The 22,578-nt window shown below is 36.7% G+C and overlaps 2 protein-coding genes across 3 annotated transcripts; both read right to left on the bottom strand.

Annotated features, from left to right (window-relative positions):
- Nucleotides 1–1,927: 1,927 nt before the first annotated feature.
- Nucleotides 1,928–5,460, bottom strand: LOC126584764 (endoglucanase 9). The gene is made up of 6 exons (XM_050249105.1): nucleotides 5,147–5,460; nucleotides 3,581–4,084; nucleotides 3,301–3,450; nucleotides 3,047–3,158; nucleotides 2,713–2,876; nucleotides 1,928–2,519 (listed from the first exon to the last, which is right to left on the bottom strand). Exons 1-6 carry the CDS (start codon nucleotides 5,375–5,377, stop codon nucleotides 2,187–2,189), a joined length of 1,494 nt encoding a protein of 497 aa, XP_050105062.1. The 5' UTR covers nucleotides 5,378–5,460; the 3' UTR covers nucleotides 1,928–2,186.
- A 3,426-nt stretch (nucleotides 5,461–8,886) lies between these two features.
- On the bottom strand, nucleotides 8,887–17,824 carry LOC126586402 (SCY1-like protein 2 A). 2 transcript variants are annotated; one of them, XM_050251241.1, is made up of 14 exons: nucleotides 17,054–17,824; nucleotides 16,055–16,159; nucleotides 15,611–15,721; nucleotides 14,983–15,165; nucleotides 14,566–14,692; nucleotides 13,941–14,002; nucleotides 13,715–13,801; nucleotides 13,357–13,443; nucleotides 12,609–12,722; nucleotides 12,183–12,311; nucleotides 11,741–11,803; nucleotides 10,599–10,760; nucleotides 10,355–10,473; nucleotides 8,887–10,201 (listed from the first exon to the last, which is right to left on the bottom strand). In XM_050251241.1, exons 1-14 carry the CDS (start codon nucleotides 17,546–17,548, stop codon nucleotides 9,259–9,261), a joined length of 2,787 nt encoding a protein of 928 aa, XP_050107198.1. In that variant the 5' UTR covers nucleotides 17,549–17,824; the 3' UTR covers nucleotides 8,887–9,258. The 2 variants fall into 2 exon arrangements, with proteins under 2 accessions (XP_050107198.1, XP_050107199.1); XM_050251242.1 differs by having other exon boundaries at nucleotides 17,050–17,195.
- Between the last annotated feature and the right edge of the window lie 4,754 nt (nucleotides 17,825–22,578).

Below are 22,578 nucleotides of genomic sequence, written 5' to 3' on the forward strand. Positions count from 1 at the left end.
TTTTTTTTAATTGTATTTTAAGTAACTTGATTTAAATAAAAGAAGATTTTGTTTTTTGTTTTACTTTGATCCATTAGGTGGTTGTGAATTTTATTAAGTGTAAAAAAAAAATAAAAAATTCCCCTTGTTTTTATTAATCATCTATTTTTATCTTTAAAAAGTAATAATACTTTGAATTCTTCTTATTCGGTATAGTACCAAACGCAGTATAAATAATACGGTCGTTAGTCCGATACTACACCAAACGTCCGATTAATTTAGTCAGTACTATCCGGTGGCTATTTATCCTATCCGACTGAAATAGTCAGTACAGTCCGAGCTGCCAAACGAGGCCTTAGGGTGTTGTGTGCAAAGCTTTTTGAGATAGAGAGGTCTAGACTTCACGCCAATCGAACAAGACAACGATCGATCTCAACAGGTATGCGTGATATCTGAAAATTTTAGTTGATAAAATTTGTTTTGGCTTTGCTTTCAAGATTGATATGGTGCTCAAATCCTTGAACAGATTGGTAGTGGAGATAGATCTGAACGCATCCATACATACAATTTTTTTCATGGACGTGTAACTGATTACCGTGTTGGAATCACACATCATTTATCGAATGATGTGATGCAGGGAAGGAATCTGGATTTATTTATTGATGCCCTTCTTTTGCAAGAAGAAATGGATGCAATTGCTTCTTTCAGTTGTTCGCAGTGAAAACTTGACGACTAACAATAGTATACTATACTATGGTTTTGTGCTCATAGATTAACCATTTTTGGTGAACAATAATTAGTTTTTTCGGTTGGCATCTCTACCATGCAGTTGTACGCTCTAGCAGTAGTATACTAGCACCGTATTTTTATATGCCTTAGCATTCGTGTATTTATACACTTTTGTCAATTTCGTACCAATTAGATTATGTTGCATGCCAATTTCTTAAATGTACGAAATGATATATTTTTCATTCATGCACCTATTCAACGAGTAAAGTAGTGCAACCAAATATATGATTCTCAACTTACGTTTGCTAACCATTTCTTCTGTTTCCCTGGTGATATGGGGTATCGCGGATGCCTGTATCACGATGGCTATGGCAGTTTAAATTTTTTGCTAGCGCATTGGACTTCAAATTGAATATGTTGCAACTTTTGCCTTTTCTTTTTTCTTGGATACTTCCCTTTTGCAGTACTGCAAACAGTCACACATGAAAATCCAAAAGCTTTGATCTCATAAGCTGCTGCTCTTTGTGAGCTTATTTTGAGTTCGCCCGGCGGCGATGAAACAAGTCCGTCGATTGTTAAGGAAGGAGAGAAGATTAAATTGATTCAGGATAGTTACGATGAGAATTCGAGTTCGGATTCTTTGGCTCATGTGAGTAGTAGTAGTCAGAGCATTAGCAGAACTGAGGAGTTGAAGACTAGAGTTATCATGGTAAAAATGAAGCTGTGCTGGTGTCGATTGGACTCTCCGTCGGTGGCGCTCTTCCTCTCAAACTTCTGGGGAGTTATCCGGAAAGTATCGGATTCAGCTCCAATGGCTCTGTCCATCTTGATGGTAATTCTTGAATTAAGAAGTTCAGATCATCTAATTTCCAAATCCAACTAAGAAAGGAGAAAATACATGCAAACCCCCTGAGTACTTAGAAAGAGAAGTATCAAAGAGACCAATGCATACATACATGCACTAGCTTTTAAAAATTAGGTATCTCTCTTTTTCCAATGTTATATCTTAAAAAGTGACACGCTTCATTACTGATGTAGTTATTTTTTTTCCATATAACTTTTATTATGGATAACTAAATTAATATGTTTTTTTGTTAACTACAATAATAATCTCTCTAAAATTATAAAATTGGTTTGATCCTAACATTATGACTATATAGAGAAAGAAAAAGAAATGGAACCATATAGAGAAGGAAGAGAAACTCTTTGACACTGAGTCTGACACATGAAAATCCAAAAGCTTAATTAGATCTTACAAGCTGCTCCTCTTTGTGAGCCTGAGATCATCATCTAATTTTTCAACTACGACCATCATCTAAATACCACATCAAACTAGGAAACCAGAAACACACAGAAATATCCCTTCCATTTCGTGGTGAGATATATCATATAGATAGACCACCCTTTCCCTTCGGGAATAACAGAAATAGATAGTTATCTACAAGTGATATAAACCCCCTGATTAATGAGGTCCCCATTCAACTTCTATAGCTCCCTGCAAAGAATGCCAGGGGTCCTACTATAGCGCCATTTATGTACGTTGCAGGCTCCGAATGGCTGTAATCGCCGCGATCATCTGGGAATCCATCGTTCTGGTTTGGACCTCCAACAACGGCTCCAACTAAGATGTTGGGATTTGGGTTTAGCGAATAGAAGAATGGTTGGAAACCACCATCGCAACCTATGCTTTGGCGATGGCTTGTCAATGAAGGCAATGAGGATCCTCTGTGGTGAATTCTCTTGGGATAGTAGGGGCCATACCCTACCATGTAGGACATCTTCAGAGGGTTTACCCCTAATATGTAGTCCACCTAAAAATTTCAATAAAATATCAGCCCCTATATAAAATCACAAATGTATATGTCTATTTATACGATAATTATTTTTTGCTAGACTTAATTATCATGTCCCATTGAAATTGTAAGTAAACACTCGGACGTAATTAACATGATCATTTGTACAAATTTACAGTATGACATTGTCACGCAAGATTAAGTGATGTACCTGTTGTTTTGCAAGGTTTCTTAAGGCCATCGGAGTGACAACGAGGTTACCACAGTCAAATGTGAGCTTTCTAGCAGCCATGTACTTGGAATAGGTAGTAAGCAAGAATGTTATTGAGGTCACATATTGGAGGTTACTTCCAGGCAGCTTGTATATGAGCCCTCCTATATTTTAAACGGTTATGCATGGTTAGGAAAAAATGTATTTTACACTCCTCTGTAACGGAAAAACAAGGGAGGAAAAAGACACGATTACTACTCTATACTTGTTGAGATTTTGGCAGCCGAGACTTGGTTGAAGTGATGAAACCAATAGTGAAAACAACTATGTTTACCTTGTGTATATTGAGTACTTGAAGAGGGTGAGTTCGGCAAAATCCGACACATAAATTGCTCAGCTTCTTGTTTATATGGCTCAAAGTTCTTGTCGTTATTCAACAGTGCCCTCTAGAAATAAATAAATCACTTTATCATTTTAAAGTTAGAACAAAGTATGAAAAATAAAAACGAATCGTTATCAAGTGGGCCCCTGATAAGAAAATTCTATTAAAATAAGGTGGAAAGATGTTGATGATGAGTGGAATTTTACCCTTGATAGTAAAACATAAGCACCAGCAAATTTGTTGTCCCAGCTGAAAATGTCCGTTGAATCACTGGCTCCCAAGGATTTTATAAAATTGTAATAATAAAGTTCATTAGTTGCTCTAAAAAGCCATGCAGCTCCCCACAGCAGCTCATCCTGAAATTAAATTATTATTTTTTCACCAAAGTAGAAAGATCAATAAATTAACAAAGGTCGACAAAAATAGAAATAAATTAACAAATAAAAAAGTAACGCAAACTATAGTAAGGATAAATATGTGACCTACATTATATCCAGAATATGAGCAATAAAATGGGCAGACTGCAGACCCAAGGGAATCACTGTATGCACCTCGGTACTGAATTGCAAATTGCATCACGTTCCTGGCCGTGTTGAGCAGCAACTTTGAATATTTTGAGTCAACCCTCCGGAAAACTAAAGAAGCGGCCGCTAATGCAGCGGCTGTCTCTCCAGCAACATCCGAGCCCGGGTTGCTTGGTGAGACTGAGTACACGGTTCTGGTAGTGTCCATGTCTTCGGGCCTTTCCCAACATTTATGGTCTACGTTAGGGTCACCGACCCCAACATAGAGTCTGCCGGGTGTTTGCCTAGCACACTTTATAAGGTAATCTGTGGCCCACCGGATTGCCGCTCGGGTTTCTGGTAACTGAGGGCCCATGCGCTTGCCATATTCAAGTGCACCCCATGACAGCATTGTGGTGGTGAATGCCATTGGGAAGTTGAACTTGACATTGTCTCCAGCGTCATAGTATCCTCCAGTTAAGTCCACCTGCAAAAATTGATGCAAATATTTTCATACAGGTAGAATGTTCATTTTAGTCTCCAACCCCAAATTTTTGTCGACACAATAATATTTGGTACACGAGACACAAAATAATTTCTCGTTCCTGACTTGTTATAATTTTAAAAGGAATCGACTTTTTTTTATAATACGATATCATTGATGTGCCGATATCTCAAGTCAATTACACATTATTATGTAAAAAAGATTTACAATATATAACAATGCATCGCGTGATTAATTTGAGATACCGATACAATACACATGTTAAAATAAATTTATTTTGTACAAACATAGTAGATAAAAAGAAAAAAGGAAAAATCAAAGAGCTTGTTTTCATTACATCCACTATTCCTTTTCCTTTTACAAATTACATCTACCTTTTTTGTTAAGAAATCATTTGAGCTCCCAACTTTAGTAAAATGAAGCTTAAACTAGCTATAAGCTTTCTTGGGATATGCATATATCATCAAAGAAAATTATATTGAAATACGGAAGGTTTTATTTGCACTCGTATTTTTCTTTTCTTTTTGTTCGTATAATTTGCATATGCCTAGCTTATCAACTTTGCACATACATAGCTAGCACAAAATCAGTTGATGATAGTGATACTCCAAGCATTATCCATTGAAGCAATACTTTCAGATCAAAATTTTAAATCACATGATGTAAGAGCATATTTATACGTTTCACGTCACTTTAATATATATGGTGAATGTCTTAATTTATTAAAAATTATTATTTATCAATAAAATCACTTTAACCTAAAAACACAGTAAAGCCTTTTAACGTTCCCGCCGCCTTGCTACCCATCCACCACATTACTACTTAGTGGATTTCTCACATGTGCGGCTGATTGTAGCATCATCTTCCCTTCCCTCCCTAACTTACAGAGAGACCACATTACAAATAGTGAAAATAGGTTTGCATGCATGAGAGGTAAGGTAATATTCCAGAAATTGAGCATCTATGGTGAATTTAATTTAAAAAAAAAATCATATAAATCAAAACACAATGCAGTAATTAAATATATAAGTACAGCATATTTACATATGCCTGACGACCATCGGAGAGTCCAGAATTGGACCTCCATGTGATTTGCTGGGCAGCGCCGGCGGGGAGCCTCCCTGACCTTTGTCCCTGGAAGAAGAGTATGGACTTTGCCAGGGCCTCTCTGTAATTAGGGTTGCCTGCAGCTAGGACTTGGACATTACTACTAATGCTACTGCCCAATATTACAAAGAGAGAGATGAAGATGCTTAATGATAATCTCATTGCCATTGGTACTTAAGTTTTTTTTCTTTTCCGAAACGTAAAAATAAAGCACCCAATGAGTAATGCGATATTGAGATTAGTTCATGACTTTGTGTCGATTGAGATGCCTTTAAATAGGGGCGGGAAAGACCAGTCACCATGCCGCAAATTCTGGCCTTTTCTTCTTCCTTGATTCCCCCTTTCTTTGTGTGTATATATATTATATTGTATATGGTATTAAATATAAGAAAAACTAATGAAAATGACTTGAAAATTTTGAGTTTTAAAGATAAAAACAAAATAAAGGGTAAAGTGAATAGTACTAGGATTGACTTTTTAGTGTAAAAATGTAGTTTTTTGTTAAAGTGAACAGTATTAGGAATTTTTCGTTAAAGTTCTCTTAAATATATCATTATGTTTACACAAAAGCATATATTTGCCATAGAAATCATTATCCAAAAAAATCGATATTAAGACCTTATTACAAATGAAAAAAAATGTCACTAAACAGTAGTGTTAAATGAAATATAATATTTTGCTTATTTCGTTTCTTTTTTTTTTTTTTTTTTACCTTAAAGAATTAAACAAGATTTATAAGGAGGAACAAAACGGTGGATCATGTTGCGAAGTAATATATCTTATTCAACCTTTCAAGCACCCACCAAAAAAGTAAGGCCCTATGCACACCTTAAGCTATAAAGGTTGCTAGAGTAAGCCTCATTGTGCACTTTTAAGTGAGAAACGTTATGTTTCTCTTGTATAGATAGTGAATTCAAAATTTAATTATTTTGACAGATTTACTACGTAAATGTTCTACTTTTAAATAAAAGATCATAGTATAAAAAAATAAAACTTGAGTCATTATTACCCATCTTTTGGTAGTGTGATGCATATATAATTTATTTTTATTTTTAACAAAATTACCTGATTAATTAGTCTACTCCAAATCTACGAGAAATTGAGTGTAACACTAATGCAGTCAAACATGTTATTTATTTGATCTTGTTCCTTGTTTCGGGTGGTAACCCACCATTGGCCCATTGAGCATAAAATGTGGATTCATAATAATTTGTTGAAGCATAACTAAATCAGCAGATGAATTCCTATCAATGCTCCTAAGTCCTAACCACTACTTTACCATCATTAACTATGATTAAATTTGCAAACATCATTATCATGCATGGCATGCATTTGGCCCCAGTTTCTCTTAACCAGTGGTCCAATGGCCACATGTATAGTTTATTTTTTATTTTTAATGTGTCTAAAATATTACTAAGCGTATTTGACACATCAAGCAGCATGATTTTTATCGCAATGTAATACATGTACTAAATATTTTTACTATTAAAGTTTTGGGTTAAATATTAAGTTTCCATGTTTAAAAATTTGAGTGAGTCGATCACATAAACATTATCAATGTCATAGTCTGCGAATGTATCGAATACACATAATAATTTTCGAAGATGGATTGTCTGCCCTCCCCTTCTCATACCCTCCTCATGCCTTCCTGTTTTGTGCGGTCACGGTTAAGCCAAGTCAACATTTTATATTAATTTTTTTATAAAAATAATAAGACAAAAAATAAATGTTGATGTAGTTTAACCGTGACCGCACAAAACAGGAGAGTATGAGGAGGGGAGGGCAGACAATCCATCTCCATAATTTTCATCATCAAGTACAAGTAAATCAAATATAAGACTTCTTATTCATAAGTAAAGAAAACTTATCATTAGACCTAGTACTAAATAGTTAGAGTTGTATATTAAATTGCTAGTTCATCAAGTTTTGTGGAGAAAATTTTAATTATGACGAAAAGACAAGTGGCACACCACATGTTTTAAAATAGAAGTTATAAGAAATTTTATTTTATAAGTTATTAACTTTTTAGTATACATATCATACAATTTGTATAGAGATATATGATGTACCACTTCGTGTACCGATCACATTGAAAAATCCCTGAGTTTTGTGAATGCCCGGCAATTGTGTACAAATGCCTCGTGGATGGAGAAAGCAGAGTCCCTGATTTAGGGTCATGTGTGAGGGGTTTAGGGTTAAGCAGATAATCCACATACGATGGAGCAAAAATAATGGTCACTTTATTGAAATTCCCGGCATTTTCCAATATTCCATTCACATCCCCATCCATATGTGTTTCCTCTTTTTGTCCGTTTTATGAGGGAAAGTGGAGGCGCTAATGGCGCCCCTTCCGTCAGTCATTCAACTTCAACCCCGCGGATGGCGCTAACAAATGGACAAGATTGTTTGCGCTCTCATTTTCGGTGTCCTTCTATGCCTTTTTGTTTTGGGTGATCACGGTTAAGTCACTTTAATATTTTATATTATTATTTTTATAGAGATAATAAGACAAAAAATGAATAGTAATACAAAATATTGATGTGGCTTAACCGTGACCACACACATAGGAGAGCACGGAAGGGCACCGTTGTTTTGTGTGATCACGGTTAAACCACATCAACATTTTATATTGTTTTTTTTATAGAGATAATAAGACAAAAATGAATAGTAATATAAAATGTTGACGTAGCTTAATCGTGACCATATGTCCCTAATAGATAGGCGCCGATTACTTTCATAATTCTTTTTCGTAATTAATTAATTAGTTTAAATAGGGATTTGAGTTTGGAGATGATTGATTCATGCATGTCATGTCTTCCCATGTGTGTCGCTTTTGTTTGAATCTTAAGTTTCTCAGATAAAAGTTTTGTGCGCGGGACTAAAATGCTTATCGCGTGGTTATATGTATACGAGTAGGCGCCAGAGTCACTTTGTCGTATTTTAAGACATAGTAATAAATAAATAAAAATTAAAAACTAAACACGAATATTGAATTATAATATAAATAAAATTGTAACACTATACGATGGTGTATAGATAGATATCACGACCTTTAAAACTTGATGGGGATCTCCTTAGCTACTTTGTTTCCCTTGCTTTAGGAGTAAAGCTCGTTTTATAATGTATTTTACTATTTTTGTAGACTTTTTGAACTAGTGGTTTGAACAGAAAGGGACAAGTCCAGTCACACACTCTACTCGCTATTTCACGAACTTGAAACCCAATCACCACTTGGACATTTTCAAATAAATCGTGACAGAGCCTACGTGGCCCTCCATCTTTCTCACAAAACTGATTAAATATCAGGTGATAAGCGGTCTCCTTTGGGTTCGTGCTTCAAATTCAAAACACTTGCCTGTTTTTAAGAACATACTGCATATTTGAGCCTAATCAAATTGACTCTATTCTCTCTCTCTCTGCATTCAAGTTCGAATCTCTTGATGATATTTTATATTGTATTTGAATCTCGCTCAAATAACAGAGGTCCGAACTCTAACCCATATGTGACATTTGGAAATCATTAGAAGCATATTACAAAGGTCCTGTAAGAAATGAGGCTTGGTAACATGCATTACTCTTGGTTGATTAATGATTATTTAACTAGATAAATCATGCCATGCGATGAGTCAGACTCAGAGACTACAAAATCATATCCAAGTAGCAAAATTCCATTAGCATTTAGCCACCCACAATCTCTTTTATTGATTTCAAACCCAGTCATTGAAGCTGGGCCTGCAACGAACAATACACTGCCCAGAATAATTGAACCGAAAAACCTTTCCAATTACCAATGCAAAATTTGGTGCCAAATCACAACAAAATACAAACTAAGCACAGAAAAGACCAATACATAACAAACCTTGCCATCCCCGAGAGCTGCTGCAGTCACTCCCCCATGCTCCAAATATGTCACTTGTATCCCAAAACCATTTACAAAATCTATCTCTCCACACAGCAAGGCAGGCCTACTCCACATGGGCCACTCCCAAATCTTTTGTTTTGCCCTTTTTACATCCAACGTTAATCAAGGTACCAACCATGTATTAAGCTTATAGCAGATCCAAAAGGGGTGGCTGTTCAGTTGCCGATTTGGCATGGCTGGAGCGTGACGCTGAACTAGCACCCTTCCCTCTACCTCTTCCTCGACCTACAGCAGTTGATGGGGGAGGAGCAAGCCTAAGTGCTGTCTGCCCATTGTTTCCAGAAGCAAATATGGACCCAAGATCAGCTGATTTTTTATCTGTGTAAGCATTTGAAGCTGATATCGGTTGATTCTGTTTCATAAATCCAATAGAACTCTGGGGGTTAAAACCTGAGCTACCCAAACCACCACTACTCGATGCATTGCCTTGATTAAGTCCTATTTGCTCAACAGAACTTCCAGTACCAAAGGCCCAACTGTCATTGCTATTGTTGTAGAGGTTCATACTGTTTGATGTACTGGACAGTGAACTAGGACCATATTTGTTTCTGGGAGACTCTATCGTACCATTGTTGGAAGGGCCCATTCCACTTACTTGGCCACTAGGCCGTGGGGGCCAGTTAGCAAAAGGATCTATGTCATCAAAACCGGAACTGGATGAGGTTCCTGCATTTAATTGCTTCTCAGCATCAGCAACAGGGTTAACTCCAGAAGACACTCGAGGAGGCCATTCTATATCAACTGGGGGACATGACACGGGTGTTTGCTGACTAGCTACTGCAGTTCTCAACAAGGAATTTGGCTGTGAAGAAGTTACTTGAATTGGTTCATTACCCAGAGTGGGATAAGTGGTGGTAATGGAATTTGTAGAATTTTGGAGGGAATTGGAGGGCTGCTTTCTGATGGGACCCCAATCTTCATCCCATGCCGGACTGCTGTTTGCAGCGGTGGCAACATTTCCGCTAATTTTGCTTGGGACTTGGGAGTGGAGCCCATTGGCAGATGGTGATGGTTTTACCTCTGGAATTCCAGAATCCGTCACCGTAACTCCTCGTTTTTCCTCTATCCTCCTGCCACAAAACCAATAGGTCCAATACATAAAAGGAGAGTAACACTCTATATTAGAAAAACTAAACATGAGAAAGAATTATATAATGCTGAAACTGATAAGAATGCATGTAAGCATGCAGACATTAATGGGGTGAAGAAGCACAACACGTTACCTCAGAATATCCTTGACAAAGAGCATGTATTTGGCAAACTGCTGAACATTTAATTGCTGGGCAGTAAGGAGAGGTATCAGCATTGGGAGGACATGCTCTGCAACAAATTCTACCCCATGCTGAAAATCATAAAAGCAAAGACGATGAATTATATCTTGCAACTTTGTAATAATACATTGCAATATAAGGGTAGAATGCTACAGAAGCAGACTACAGAACAAGATTCATTATTGGAAACTGTTACCTGCTTAAGAATTGAGTTTGACACCCCAAGAGTACACATAAGGGTAGGAGCAGAACGGTCAACTGCAGTACAACGCTGAATTGTTTGCAGAATATCCAAAATAGCATGCTTATCGAGTGTAGGAATTAAATCTCCTAGACAAAGCAAAGCATTGACTCTCACCTGCCAAAACAAGCACATTTGAAATTCACGTCCAATTCTTACATTAAGGTTAAACCACAACAAAATAAAATAAAATTCACCCAAGTGAAGTTCATTCAAGAGCCACCTCGATGTACCAGTCTCATGGAATTACGAGCTACAGTTGAACCCACATACCAAGAAAAAAAGAAGGGCAACATTCAGTTCATTCATCTTGAACTGTCATACTACTGACCGTCAATTCAGAAAAACTAAAGAAAACTGTATTTTGGGACTTTAGTTTCTTATGAATTCACGGTCACAAACATTCCATTGTCCCAAGAAAAATACACATATTGATGATATTGGAGAAACCAACTCAGGCCGAAGATTCACGAGGTGAATCGCAGGGTGACTCCCACATTATGATTTAATTCCTCTATAATTTTCACAATGCCGAATCACGCCATTTTTTTTAAGTTACATGTTCACTAATGAATGGCAGTTTGAAGAGTCAATTTCCTCAGAAGTAGAAACATGGGCAAACAATCAAATGGTTTAATAATTAGTGGAATCAGAAAAACAGTATATGCTGTGCAAATTCAACAAAAGAAATAATTATGCTTCAATAAAAATTTAGGATGTAATAATCACTCAATCAAATAATTCCGGCAGCATTCAGGATCAGTAATGCAAAATGTCAGAGGCATATATGAGGAGGATGAAATATACAACTAGCACATGATGCACAAAATAAAAGCGTGTGATTTAAAAATCCATCTTGCTATGATTAGGTCAATCACTCTTTACTATTGAGTGCTAAGTACAATCAATTAGTCTGCATAACAGAAATAAAATATAATAGAAGTGACAGTTGTAGGGTGTCATTTAAGACGGATGCACAGTGAGAACTCGGCGGAGCCAGAAATATTATAGTAGGGCGTCATTAAGATGAATGCACAATGAGAATGTTCTTAAATTAAACTTAAGAAAAGAAAGCCAATAAAGCAATCAATACATACCGCGGCAACAGTTGTCTTCAGAGCTAAGCCATGAACACGAGGCAGGATAGCTTGTTTCACTAGCTGGAAAGAATGAAAATATAAGACAACAAATACTAGTAGTTCTCCCATAAAATGTTCCTTTGGAAGAAAGATAATAAAACTGTTACATGGCTGAAATACAGCTTTTGTTTATCTTCATCCATATGCTAAACACAGTTTTGTATTATGGAAAAAAAGCCAGCGGTATAATCCACAACTGTAACACATCTTCAAAAGTAGCATTCAAAATTAAATTTCTACTGCAGACTTCTGTTCTCCACCGATAGGAATTTAAACTTTTATTCAGTCCTGTGTTGTTTGGGTTGCTGTTTGAAGTACTCATTAATAAATGTTTTCATTGCTTCAAGAATAATGTTTATGTGTGTGTACGCTCTTCTAAAGAATGTAAATGCATACTCACCTGAACATCAATTTTCTTAGCAAGGAAAGAAGACTTTCTCAAAACCTCCTCCTGTATGCGAGCATCGGCATCACCATATGCTCGAACAATCATGGGCAGGACGTGTGATATCAAGTAATCTTGCATAGTCTAAAATAAAAACATAACAGGTTAAGTGTATAACTCAATAATGAGAAAAGTATCTACTAGCAACATAGTAATCCACTGGAACCCGGCAGATATAATTAAAAGGTTCACGACAATTAGTCTAATGTATCAATATAGAAACTAACTTCACATTCTTTTTCTGGTTTTATGTCTGGGCATCAGCACCCTTTTCCACGCACTGAACATCCACAGTACACAAAGAGTGCAGGGATTGAACCACAGAATGCAATAATATCTTAAACTACCAAATAAGAGAATCAGCATACTGTTTTCACTTACCTTGTTGATTATAAGTTCTGCATGCTTCAAAAGCAACAACAATGTGTCTCCCACAGCGGTGCTCAGGACAGGAACAAGGGCTGGCAATGTTGATAACTCAAAGTCATTCTTATCCTACATTATGTTGAAGACATCAACTTAGTTAATCCAATTGAAAAACCAACTCATGGTTATGAAATGTAAAGCATTCACTGTCACCCGATGATGTGCATAAATTCGAACACTAGAGGAGTGTGTGCGTGTGTGTGTGCATGTGAATAATCGTGCCAGTTTTCAAAAATTAAGTATCATCACAGTTTTCATGAGATCATCACATATTTGTTTCTTGTATTTTTCAAAAACTCACATATACTTTTTGAGTGATTCTGTGGGAACACCTTAATTTGCTCAGTTAACCCTTCCATTGTTTGGACAACGGTAGCTGACAACAATTTTCTTTTAACAGAAAACCAATATTTTCTTATGAAAAACAACATATATGCACACCATGGACAAGGCTACATTTTCAAACTACAGCGACAAAAATAAAATTTTCCAAACTGCCTAAACTACCCCCAAAAAAGCATCCATCATTGCTACCATCTTTTTTATCGGAATTATGATATAATCTAAGACATCATAACGAGCCTTGCATGATTAGTTTACAAACACTCACAATCATTTACAAAGCTCAATAAATTCGCAAAAGCTTTTTTTTGTAGGTATACCAATGACTCAATTCCAATCACAAAGGCAAAGCAATTAGTACCTGGGACTCTGCAATCGTGAGAACCATGGGCAGAATCATTGGTTGCATAACCAAATTCCTAAGTTCTGCACAAAGCGGCGGTAGTACCTAGAAAAACATAATAGAGACCATGTTCAATCACTCAAGTGGTCCACGTGTGAATATAGTTAATATCTTCAGCAGTTGGCTGAACAAAACTATGAAATCCAATATAGTGAAATACAAATTACCAATAGGCATAACCAGATACCTGAGGGGATCTTTCTTTATCAAACCCAAAACAAAAATCATCATGTGGTTTTCATTTCAATAATCATGTGATCTTTTCATTAATCTTTGTTTCCAAAATTCAAACACATATTCAAAACATAAATCAAACCTTATATCGCAATACTCGAGCATCGAAATCTTTCCACATATCTGATAATGCTTTCAGGAATTCAGACTTCTGCATGTTATCTCTTTCCTGCAAATGAAAAAATAAAAATAAAAATAAAAAATAAATTGATTTATCATTTCAAGGCTTTTTTTTTTCTTAAGACATTAATCTAGGGTAACAATATCCAAGAAGCATGCACTCATTAAGCGGAAATACAAATGCATACAAGCATGTGGTCGAGAAAGCGAAGAGCACGCAACCTAGTGTCATCCCGGAAAAATGGAGAACCTGCAAACAAATATTATAACAAACCCGAGTATGAGACTAATAGCAATCAAAGTACACTTAATATGTAACAAAACAATAATAACCAGGCCAAATGTGTATGCATTTTATACTGTAGACATTAAAACAAAAATACAAATATGACCAAACGAATTCTAACCATAATACTACATTACTTTTGGCTTCCACGAAGATTTGGGACTGATTTTCATGTATCAGGATTCAGGACAGGAACAACCCGAACTCCACATGCCTTCTATTTGTACAAATGATGGTGGGCTTAGATATTTTATTATTATTAACTTTTAATCAATAAAACTTGGGAATTCAGTTACTCAGTTTAATTATTTCAAAGTTCTTAAAATCTTGGACTGCTTATATTAAATTATCAATAGGTTCCTAGTAATAGTTTTTGAGATTTTGAATATTAATACATACTTGATTTTACCATGATTTCTCACTCCTTATCCTTCTCTGTCTCCTTACACATATCATCCTTATTCTCTGTCTCTACATTCTACATTGATAGGAAGCAGAGAAATGTTTTCCTACATTCAATGATTTACCTGTAAATTCAATTGCTGTTGGCCTGAAAGCCTCATTTGTAGAAATCATCCTTTGCAAGTCAGGAACTAACTCCGAAGGAATAGAGGAAAAGGCTTCACTAGATAAGTAACTTAAGGTATTCATATACTGCAAAAGAAAACTTCAGTATTAACAATAACACTAATACACCAAATCATAGATCAAGGATGAGGATGACTCAATGAAAATGAAGAAAAGTATTAAAGACCAGTACACATATCCTACTTTCCATGACCTATTTTATTGTCTGTGCAGGGGAAGCAACAGCTAAAAGTTGGAGATCCTTGCTAAAGGAGATGAGCATACCACAAGCACTTTTTGTGTTTCCGTACATGAACAAGCTATCAATTAAACACTTGCATTTGCATGAAAGAGTGAAGAATTTGAATGAAGGTTACCATCTTGACGTTGTTGTGGCAGTCGAGCAAGGGCTTGTGAGCAATCAAGTGGTAGGCAAGACAACCAAAACTGAAAATATCAGAAGAACATCCAACTGAAGATGCTTTGCTCTTAGCAATTTCAGGAGCAGTGTAATTCAGTGATGGCTGAATGGGCAGCACAGAGTCCTCAACATCATATTCCTGTGCAACCCGTATCAAATTAGTTAATGATAGGCAGATATTGCTCATGGGGAATTCTCAATGGATATAAATAAGCTTAATAACCTAAAAAATGAAGATCAACATTTTCACATGAAAGCATCATACTGATCATAAAGAAAATGCTAAACTCTTAACTATTTGTCAAGAGTCCACTGTGCAGGAATAGAAAATTCAAGGTTGTTGCAAAAGCAACTGCATAGATGGAAACAATTGGATAAAGACCAAGGAAGAAAATGAAGACATTCATAGATTCATGAATGTAAGTACATGCAGAACGTAAATGCTATAATAAGAGATATCTACAAACCAAATGTGTAGTAATAATGTTTCCGCAGAACAGAATGGCACAATTTCATGATTGTTAAAATGTGCAGGTCAAGTAGAATTCTTTGTATAATAAGATTATAAAAGAGGCTTCACTCACAGCATAATGGAATGCCTGAACATTAGTCATATTTCCTGAGGCTTGATCTGTTGAGATTGCAAAACCAAATCCACCAAGCTTCCAAGCTCCACTTGATGTAATGAAGACATTCTGCAGCAATAGGTTTCACATTAAATTGACATATTCAATATGCAATGAACCTCTAACTTGGAGGACAATTATGATACTAATTGACAAGAAACATGCTTCTTAGATTGGGTTAGGGATTGATTCATAAAGATCAAGCAATAAAATGAGAAAGTAGTCTTTTCCTTGGTAAATATATCTCCCCGTTAACATGGACAAGAAATAAACCTAATAGGCTAGATATTCTAGCCTCCAGATAAACAGAGATAAAATATCTACAAATGAGTTTAAATTTTGATAAATTTCACTTCTACATATTTCAAATTTTGTGAAAACAAAGAAAGAAGAAGTTGTAACCTCAGGTGATATAGCCCGATGAATGAGACGCGCATTGTTATGGAGAAAGTCTAAGGATTCTGCTAACTGGAGCAAACCATGCTTCACCTCCAATATACCCATTTCCTGCAAAGCAAAAATCCTTTTGAGCAAGTTATTATATCACAGTATGATTCAGAACATAGCACATGACAGATGGGAGATTGACTAAAGAAAATGCACTTTCCGCAGAAGAATATTTTCCACAACATTCTCCCCTTGGGGAAGAGAAAATTTCTAGCCCATTGCAAAATTTACAACTAGATCAATTTAATTAGCTATAAAAAATTACTTTACCACCAACAAATTTACTGTTATTTGTTTTATTAAATTCGATATAATAATCCCAATAGCATTGAGGTTGCTCATAGCGTTTTGATTTCCTCAGTCAAAATAAGTATGATATGCATTGAACATCAATGTGCAGAAATCCAAACTTGTTTTCAAGTTCGAGAGTTCATACTGGACAATGAGTTATACGGAAGACAAAAAATAACTCTGAAGAAGAATTAGAAAGCTAAGCGTCAAATAGCTTGGCCTATCCAATACAAGCAAACCGCCAAAAGCAGTGACCTCCATCTTGAAAACTAAGATGCCTTAGAGAAAATAATAACAGATGTGTTCCCTGATTTTTGATAAATGGGCATAGATCTAGACACAAGAATGAGCACATCGTATTCAGAATACGAACAACTTGCTTGTTCTACAGAACATCCGCTTATTAACCAATACTGTATCATTCTCAAAAGGCTCAAAATCACACAGCTACATTCGAATTCAAGTCGGTTACTTTACTGATCCACATGAAAGAAACTGAAGCCGACCAAGCATTTCACTGATTTGAACTACATTCCAATAATTACGGGTTGGCATACGATGATGCGAATCCAAACATGCATTCACTAAATTACTAAAATTACACTATCGAAACTCGAAACCTGCATTGAAAGAAACAATTGAAGCCCACTAGAGCCTACCTACCATTCCTTTAAGCTCCTTGGGCACCTTAGCCACATTCTGCACATTCCCGAGCGCATTTGCCACAGACGCAAACAATGGCTCCGTCACCATTGCCATGGCATTCTTGTTCTCATCCAGCGCCTGCACCACGTGCACCACCCCGGGATGCCTCAGCCTCACCAGCCTCGCCGCATCAGCCCGAATAATCTCCAAAAACCCATCTTCCGCCGCCTTGGTCAATCCGGCGCGCAGGCGCGCCTCCGACAGAGCCTTCTTATCCAAAACCCAGACGCAGACGGTGGGGTACTGGTGCGCGCGCGTGGAATCGCGAGCCGCCTTGGCCGAGTAAAGCTTCCAGACCAGGCCCGGTCCGGCTGACCCGATCTGATCGAAGAGCTCGTAGTCCTGGAGAGGCTTGGGTCCGGCGACTTCCTGGACCGTGGTCTGCACGGTCTTTTCGATGGCTGCAGCGGTCTTGGCGAAGGCTTGGGTTAGGGTTTTCATGTTGAGAGACATGCTCGGACGAATGGGAATTGCAATGTGTATGATACAAATTAAATCATAAAAGCAGTGTTCGTATATGTGATATGTATAGGTGTATGTGATCGGCGGAATTGGGTAGGAAGTCTAGGATTTAGGGTTGACAACGACGGAGACGACGGTGGAGGGAATTTGGAAGATTTCCTCAGATCATCGCTGTGGGTTTCTTCTCCCTCTAGTTTATTTTCTTTTAATATTTTTTATTAAAAAATGATTTTTTTTATATTTGGACAATTTCTCTCTGCGTGCAGTTTGTTGCTGTTTTCAGTTGGCTGGTCTTGGGTTAATTAATTTTGTTTCTGATAATTTAGGTGAGATGACTGATTCACACGTGGCGGCCAGCTGACTTGGATAGTCGGTGGGTGGGTTGGGCTTTGTAGCAAGTTAAGAGTAATTTTGGATCAATGATATGATGTTGTTTGGAAAAATGGTCCATTTAAATATGCTTCAAAAGACAATCTCATAAAATCATGTTATTTGGGAGTCTAATTTTCTCTTTTTTTTTTTTTTTTTTAAGTATATCGATATTTTTACATTAAAATAAGAGACAGTTCGGCAAAACCACACAATAAGCAGCCTAATTTGGTATCGAATTCACCATCCACAATATTCGAACCTAAGACCTCTCACTTTCAAGTGAGGAGGAATACCACCAAACCGTAGTACTGAGTGACAATTTTCTCCTTGTTTGTTGTCACTAGTTTAGGACTGAGGACACTCGAGTTTGAGATAGGACATATCATATTGGAATTAGGTGTTCTTGTGGCTTCTCGTTGTAATTGAATTCTAGTTTTTCGACAAAAATATGCAGTGCAATAATTTCAGTGGTCGGAATGGATTGCCAGGCGTGGATCTATTAAGTAAGACTCATGAATGATGAAGCAACTTTTTAGAGTTGCAAACTTGCAATGCCAGCTATTCATGTCCTGTGGATATAAGCGATATGAGATACACGTATTTAGTGGAAATGCTCATCAACTATTTGCAGTACAAAAGGTATGTGATTGTGTTAGATCAAGTAGCCGCCTTTTCATTTGGGATCTTCTTTCCAGGAAAGCTTTCTCTAGCTGGCCTCATAGTTGCTACTCACACCAGAGTTTGAAGTCATTTCTAAGGAATTCTACCCTTGGATGCTCTCATGTCAACCAAAAATATGAGAACTATGAATGCAGATGAGTACTTTGAGAAGCATCTTGAGTTGCAGACAGAGTTTGGCGATGAAATCTGAAACGACTGTTTGAGTGGATATTCAATGTTGGGCTTGGTGCGATTAAAGGCCCAAGAACGCGAAAAATAAAAGGATGATTGGGCTTGGGCAGTTGGCAGCCTAGGAAGAATTGAAAATCATTTTTGCCAAGAAATAGGCAACAAGCCTATGTGAGAAGTGACAAGTGACAAATGATAGCTCATCCCCAGCAAAAAGTACTTTTCCATGGCATGAATAGGTAAATAACAAAAGTAGATGGTGACTTACCATACTATGGAGGCCATTACAAAAAAAGGAAGGCTTGGACAGTCGGGCTAGAAAGTCTATAAAAGCAATGAAGGACACAAGGAAGATCTCTCTCAACCAATCAATCAAAAGATATTCAACTATGCACTCCAACAAGCAAGAAACTAGAAAGCTTTAGTTTGTTCAAACTTTACCCCTTTAGTTGCAGGTCCACCGTAGAAAGTCATCTTTTGTCAAGTTTTAGAAGTTATGCTACCTTTCCCTGTGTTGTAGTATCGAATATCTTTAGTAAACCCGATTTATATTTCATTCTCCAAGACTTAAACCCCTGTAAAACACAAAGAGAAGTGGTTGCAAGAAGACCAACCTTCCTTGACAAGGTTGTAATCTTGCACGAGTCTCTTTTGTTTGTACTTACATATAGTAGATCTGTTGTTTATGCATCTTTCATTGGATCCTATATCATTTTTTACTGTTTTTGTTGAGCAAAATTGTACATAAAATGTAAACAAATAATTCACTCGACACAATTTCACCTTCATTCAATTTTCCGAATAGGGTTTTATTAGTTTGAGTTCAACTCATTCTAGATTATGCGTCTATTAATTACAATCCTTCATTAAAAAAAGAAAAACCCTTTGATTTCAATATGAATAAATCGTAACTTGAGGATTTGGGTGTTTATTTGATCTTGCAACAACACCTAGGTCGAGCCTTAGATTGCCTACTTACCCTCGTTAAGGGATCAGGTCACTCGTAGTTCCTTTGATTTGGTATGTGGATTTTTAGTGAGTGAATGACCCACTAAAAAGGATTTGGTGTTTGGTTTATTTGGGTGAATTTGGTTGAATGAACCGGGGATTCGGTTTTGTGTTTGAGCTTTGCAGTTGCATCTAGAATATGGTACTAGATTGCATACGTATCCTTGGTGGAATCAAACCAGCGTAGTTCACAATGTATTTAGTACCTTCACTGAGCGGATGATTCACTAAAGAACGATTTGTATTTTTGTGTTCTTTGCATTTGATGCCTTATGCAGTTTCAGCTCGTGCAGGTGAGGAGCATTTGATGCATTGTGTAATTTCAACTCGTGCAGGCGAAGATTTTGAGCCATTTGAGCTTTTGATGCCTTGTGTAGTTTTAGTTCATGCGTGCGAGGACTTTGAGCCATTTGAGCGTCTTGGAGTCCTCGAGGTCTGTCTTCTGCTGCTGTTGGTGCTGCGACGGGAGAAGCGAAGAAGCCGTCCTATGGGTTTGCTCCATTTTTGCGGAGAAAAGAGAAGGAACCAAAGTCCCTAGAAGTTTTGACGAGGAAGGAGTTTGATTCTCTTAGGCCCTAACTTTTGCTGGAAATCGGTGGAAGCCTCACCATTTTCTTTGCTTTGGGGAGTGGGAAAGCAAAGCTCCTCCATTCTTTTCTCCAAAAACTGAAACACAATGACAAAGGAACCATTAAAAAAAACAATAAACTCACCTTTTTTTTTTAATATCCTTGCCGTGTATCCCTTCTGCTTGCTTTTCTCTTCTATTTTTTTTGTCTTGTCTCCCCTGTTGTGTGCTCTTCTCTCTTGTCCTCTTTCTCTCAATTTCTCCTTTTTGCTTTTGCAGTCAATCTCCCTTTTTATAGACTTAGGGTGATAGGACGAGTGGGGTGAGAAAGTGGGTAGTTTTTCGTCAACTCCCTTTTGAACGTTGGAGGAAATGGGCAATTCCTCACACGTTCCAGCAACATCTTTAATTTTTCAGATTTAATTCATTTTTTTATTTGTTTAAAAAAAATGAACGGTGTAGATTTTCTTGGTTAATCTTCACCGTGGATTTTAATTGCTACTATCATCTCCACTTTCCTTGAATTGAGAAACAATTTTTTTACCCCAATAGATTGCCCCCTTAAGCATCATGTATGAAATTTTTTTTTTTGCATGCATGAGGTTTGATAATTTTTGTGAGCTTGGACTTATGATTGCATCTTTCTTTTGCAGTCTGAATCAACACATACATTTGTTTGCTGAGCATGATTTTGATAGGAGGGGAAGTAAATTTTCTAACGACCAAACGTATGACCAATTTCTTCCGTTAGATTCTATTAGGCTTGTTGTCCACCTTAGGCTTTTCTAGCTATGAAGGCTTGCGTGCCACCAATTTCTCCCTTTTGCTTTTGCAGTCAATCTCCCTTTTTATAGACTTAGGGTGACAGGAAGAAGGGGGGTTGAAAGTGGGTAGTTTTTCATCAACTCCCTTTTGCATGTTGAAGGAAATGGGCAACTCCTCACACGTTCCAGCAACATCTTTAATTTTTCTAATTTAATTCATTTTTTTATTTGTTAAAAAAAATGAATGGTGTAGATTTTCTTGGTTAATCTTCACCGTGGATTTTAATTGCTACATCATCTCCACTCTCCCTGAATTGGGGAACCATATTTTTACCCCAACAACTTTCATTCAAAATATCATCTATGATTAATCTTGCTAAACTAATTAACCTTGCTTCTTTATTGTTAACCTAAAACGGTAACCAAAGAAAGAATTTGAAGGACCCTAAACTCCCTGTAATTGGACATATGATATTATGAGTAAAAGTCCTTGTTTACAAGGCAAGAAAAAGAACTTTATACATACTTAACCCATCTGTAAACAATCAAATCGAACTAAGAAGTCGAAATAACTTGCGGCATAAGTAATCAATCCATTGAATAATTAAAAAGAACAATCTATTATACAAAGATAACAGTGGCATGCTCAGACCTGTATTAGTTTTTATTGTGAGCCTTAAGGCCTAACAAAGGCCCCACAAAAGACACAATTCAAACTAATAACAAACTCATATTGCAGTACACCAAGCAGCAAACCTTGCCCGAAAGGCAAAACCCAGGGGAGTTGTGCGAGGTTTCATTAGCTGCAAATATTTCTTGAATGTGTCATACTGCTTCTTTTGGGTAATTATGGTTAGACTAGTACTACAACTTTTGAACAAGGCTTGCATTTACTTTACAAGAGGGAAGTATTTGAATTCATGGAATGCTTTCTTTTCTTTACGGATTCAATATTTCTCCACAAAAGCAAAACTTGTCCGCTTAATCTTGTAAGTTTCTTTGTTTTTCACCTGAATTGTTACTTGTGAAAGGAGCTTCTTATTGAGCAAAGTTTTGGCCTAAAATCCTCAAACATACCAAATCCAAATCCACCCATATCCAAATAGGGACTTGCATAACATACTATTTATTTTATATAAATATAAATTAGCCTTCATGCACATGCTCACGCGCATGCAGAGGACATTTTCTGAATCAAGGCGTGCTAAGCACGACTTACACGTTGTAAATGTATTTATATGCATGAATTGCTTCAATGATTTTTTTTATGACAAAAAGAAAGTCAAATATTTGAAGTAAATGAATAATATTAGACCATGCTAGAAGAAACCCCTCATAAACCAATCAAAGCAGATGGATCCACCCCTTAGTGTAGACAACATCGTTTGTTAAAAAAAAACGAACATTTGACAACTAATTGAATCATATTATTATGCGAGTGCGAAATGCTTTTTTATCAC

This window comes from Malus sylvestris, chromosome 10 (genome assembly GCF_916048215.2).
Source record: "Malus sylvestris chromosome 10, drMalSylv7.2, whole genome shotgun sequence".
Lineage (NCBI taxonomy): Eukaryota > Viridiplantae > Streptophyta > Magnoliopsida > Rosales > Rosaceae > Malus > Malus sylvestris.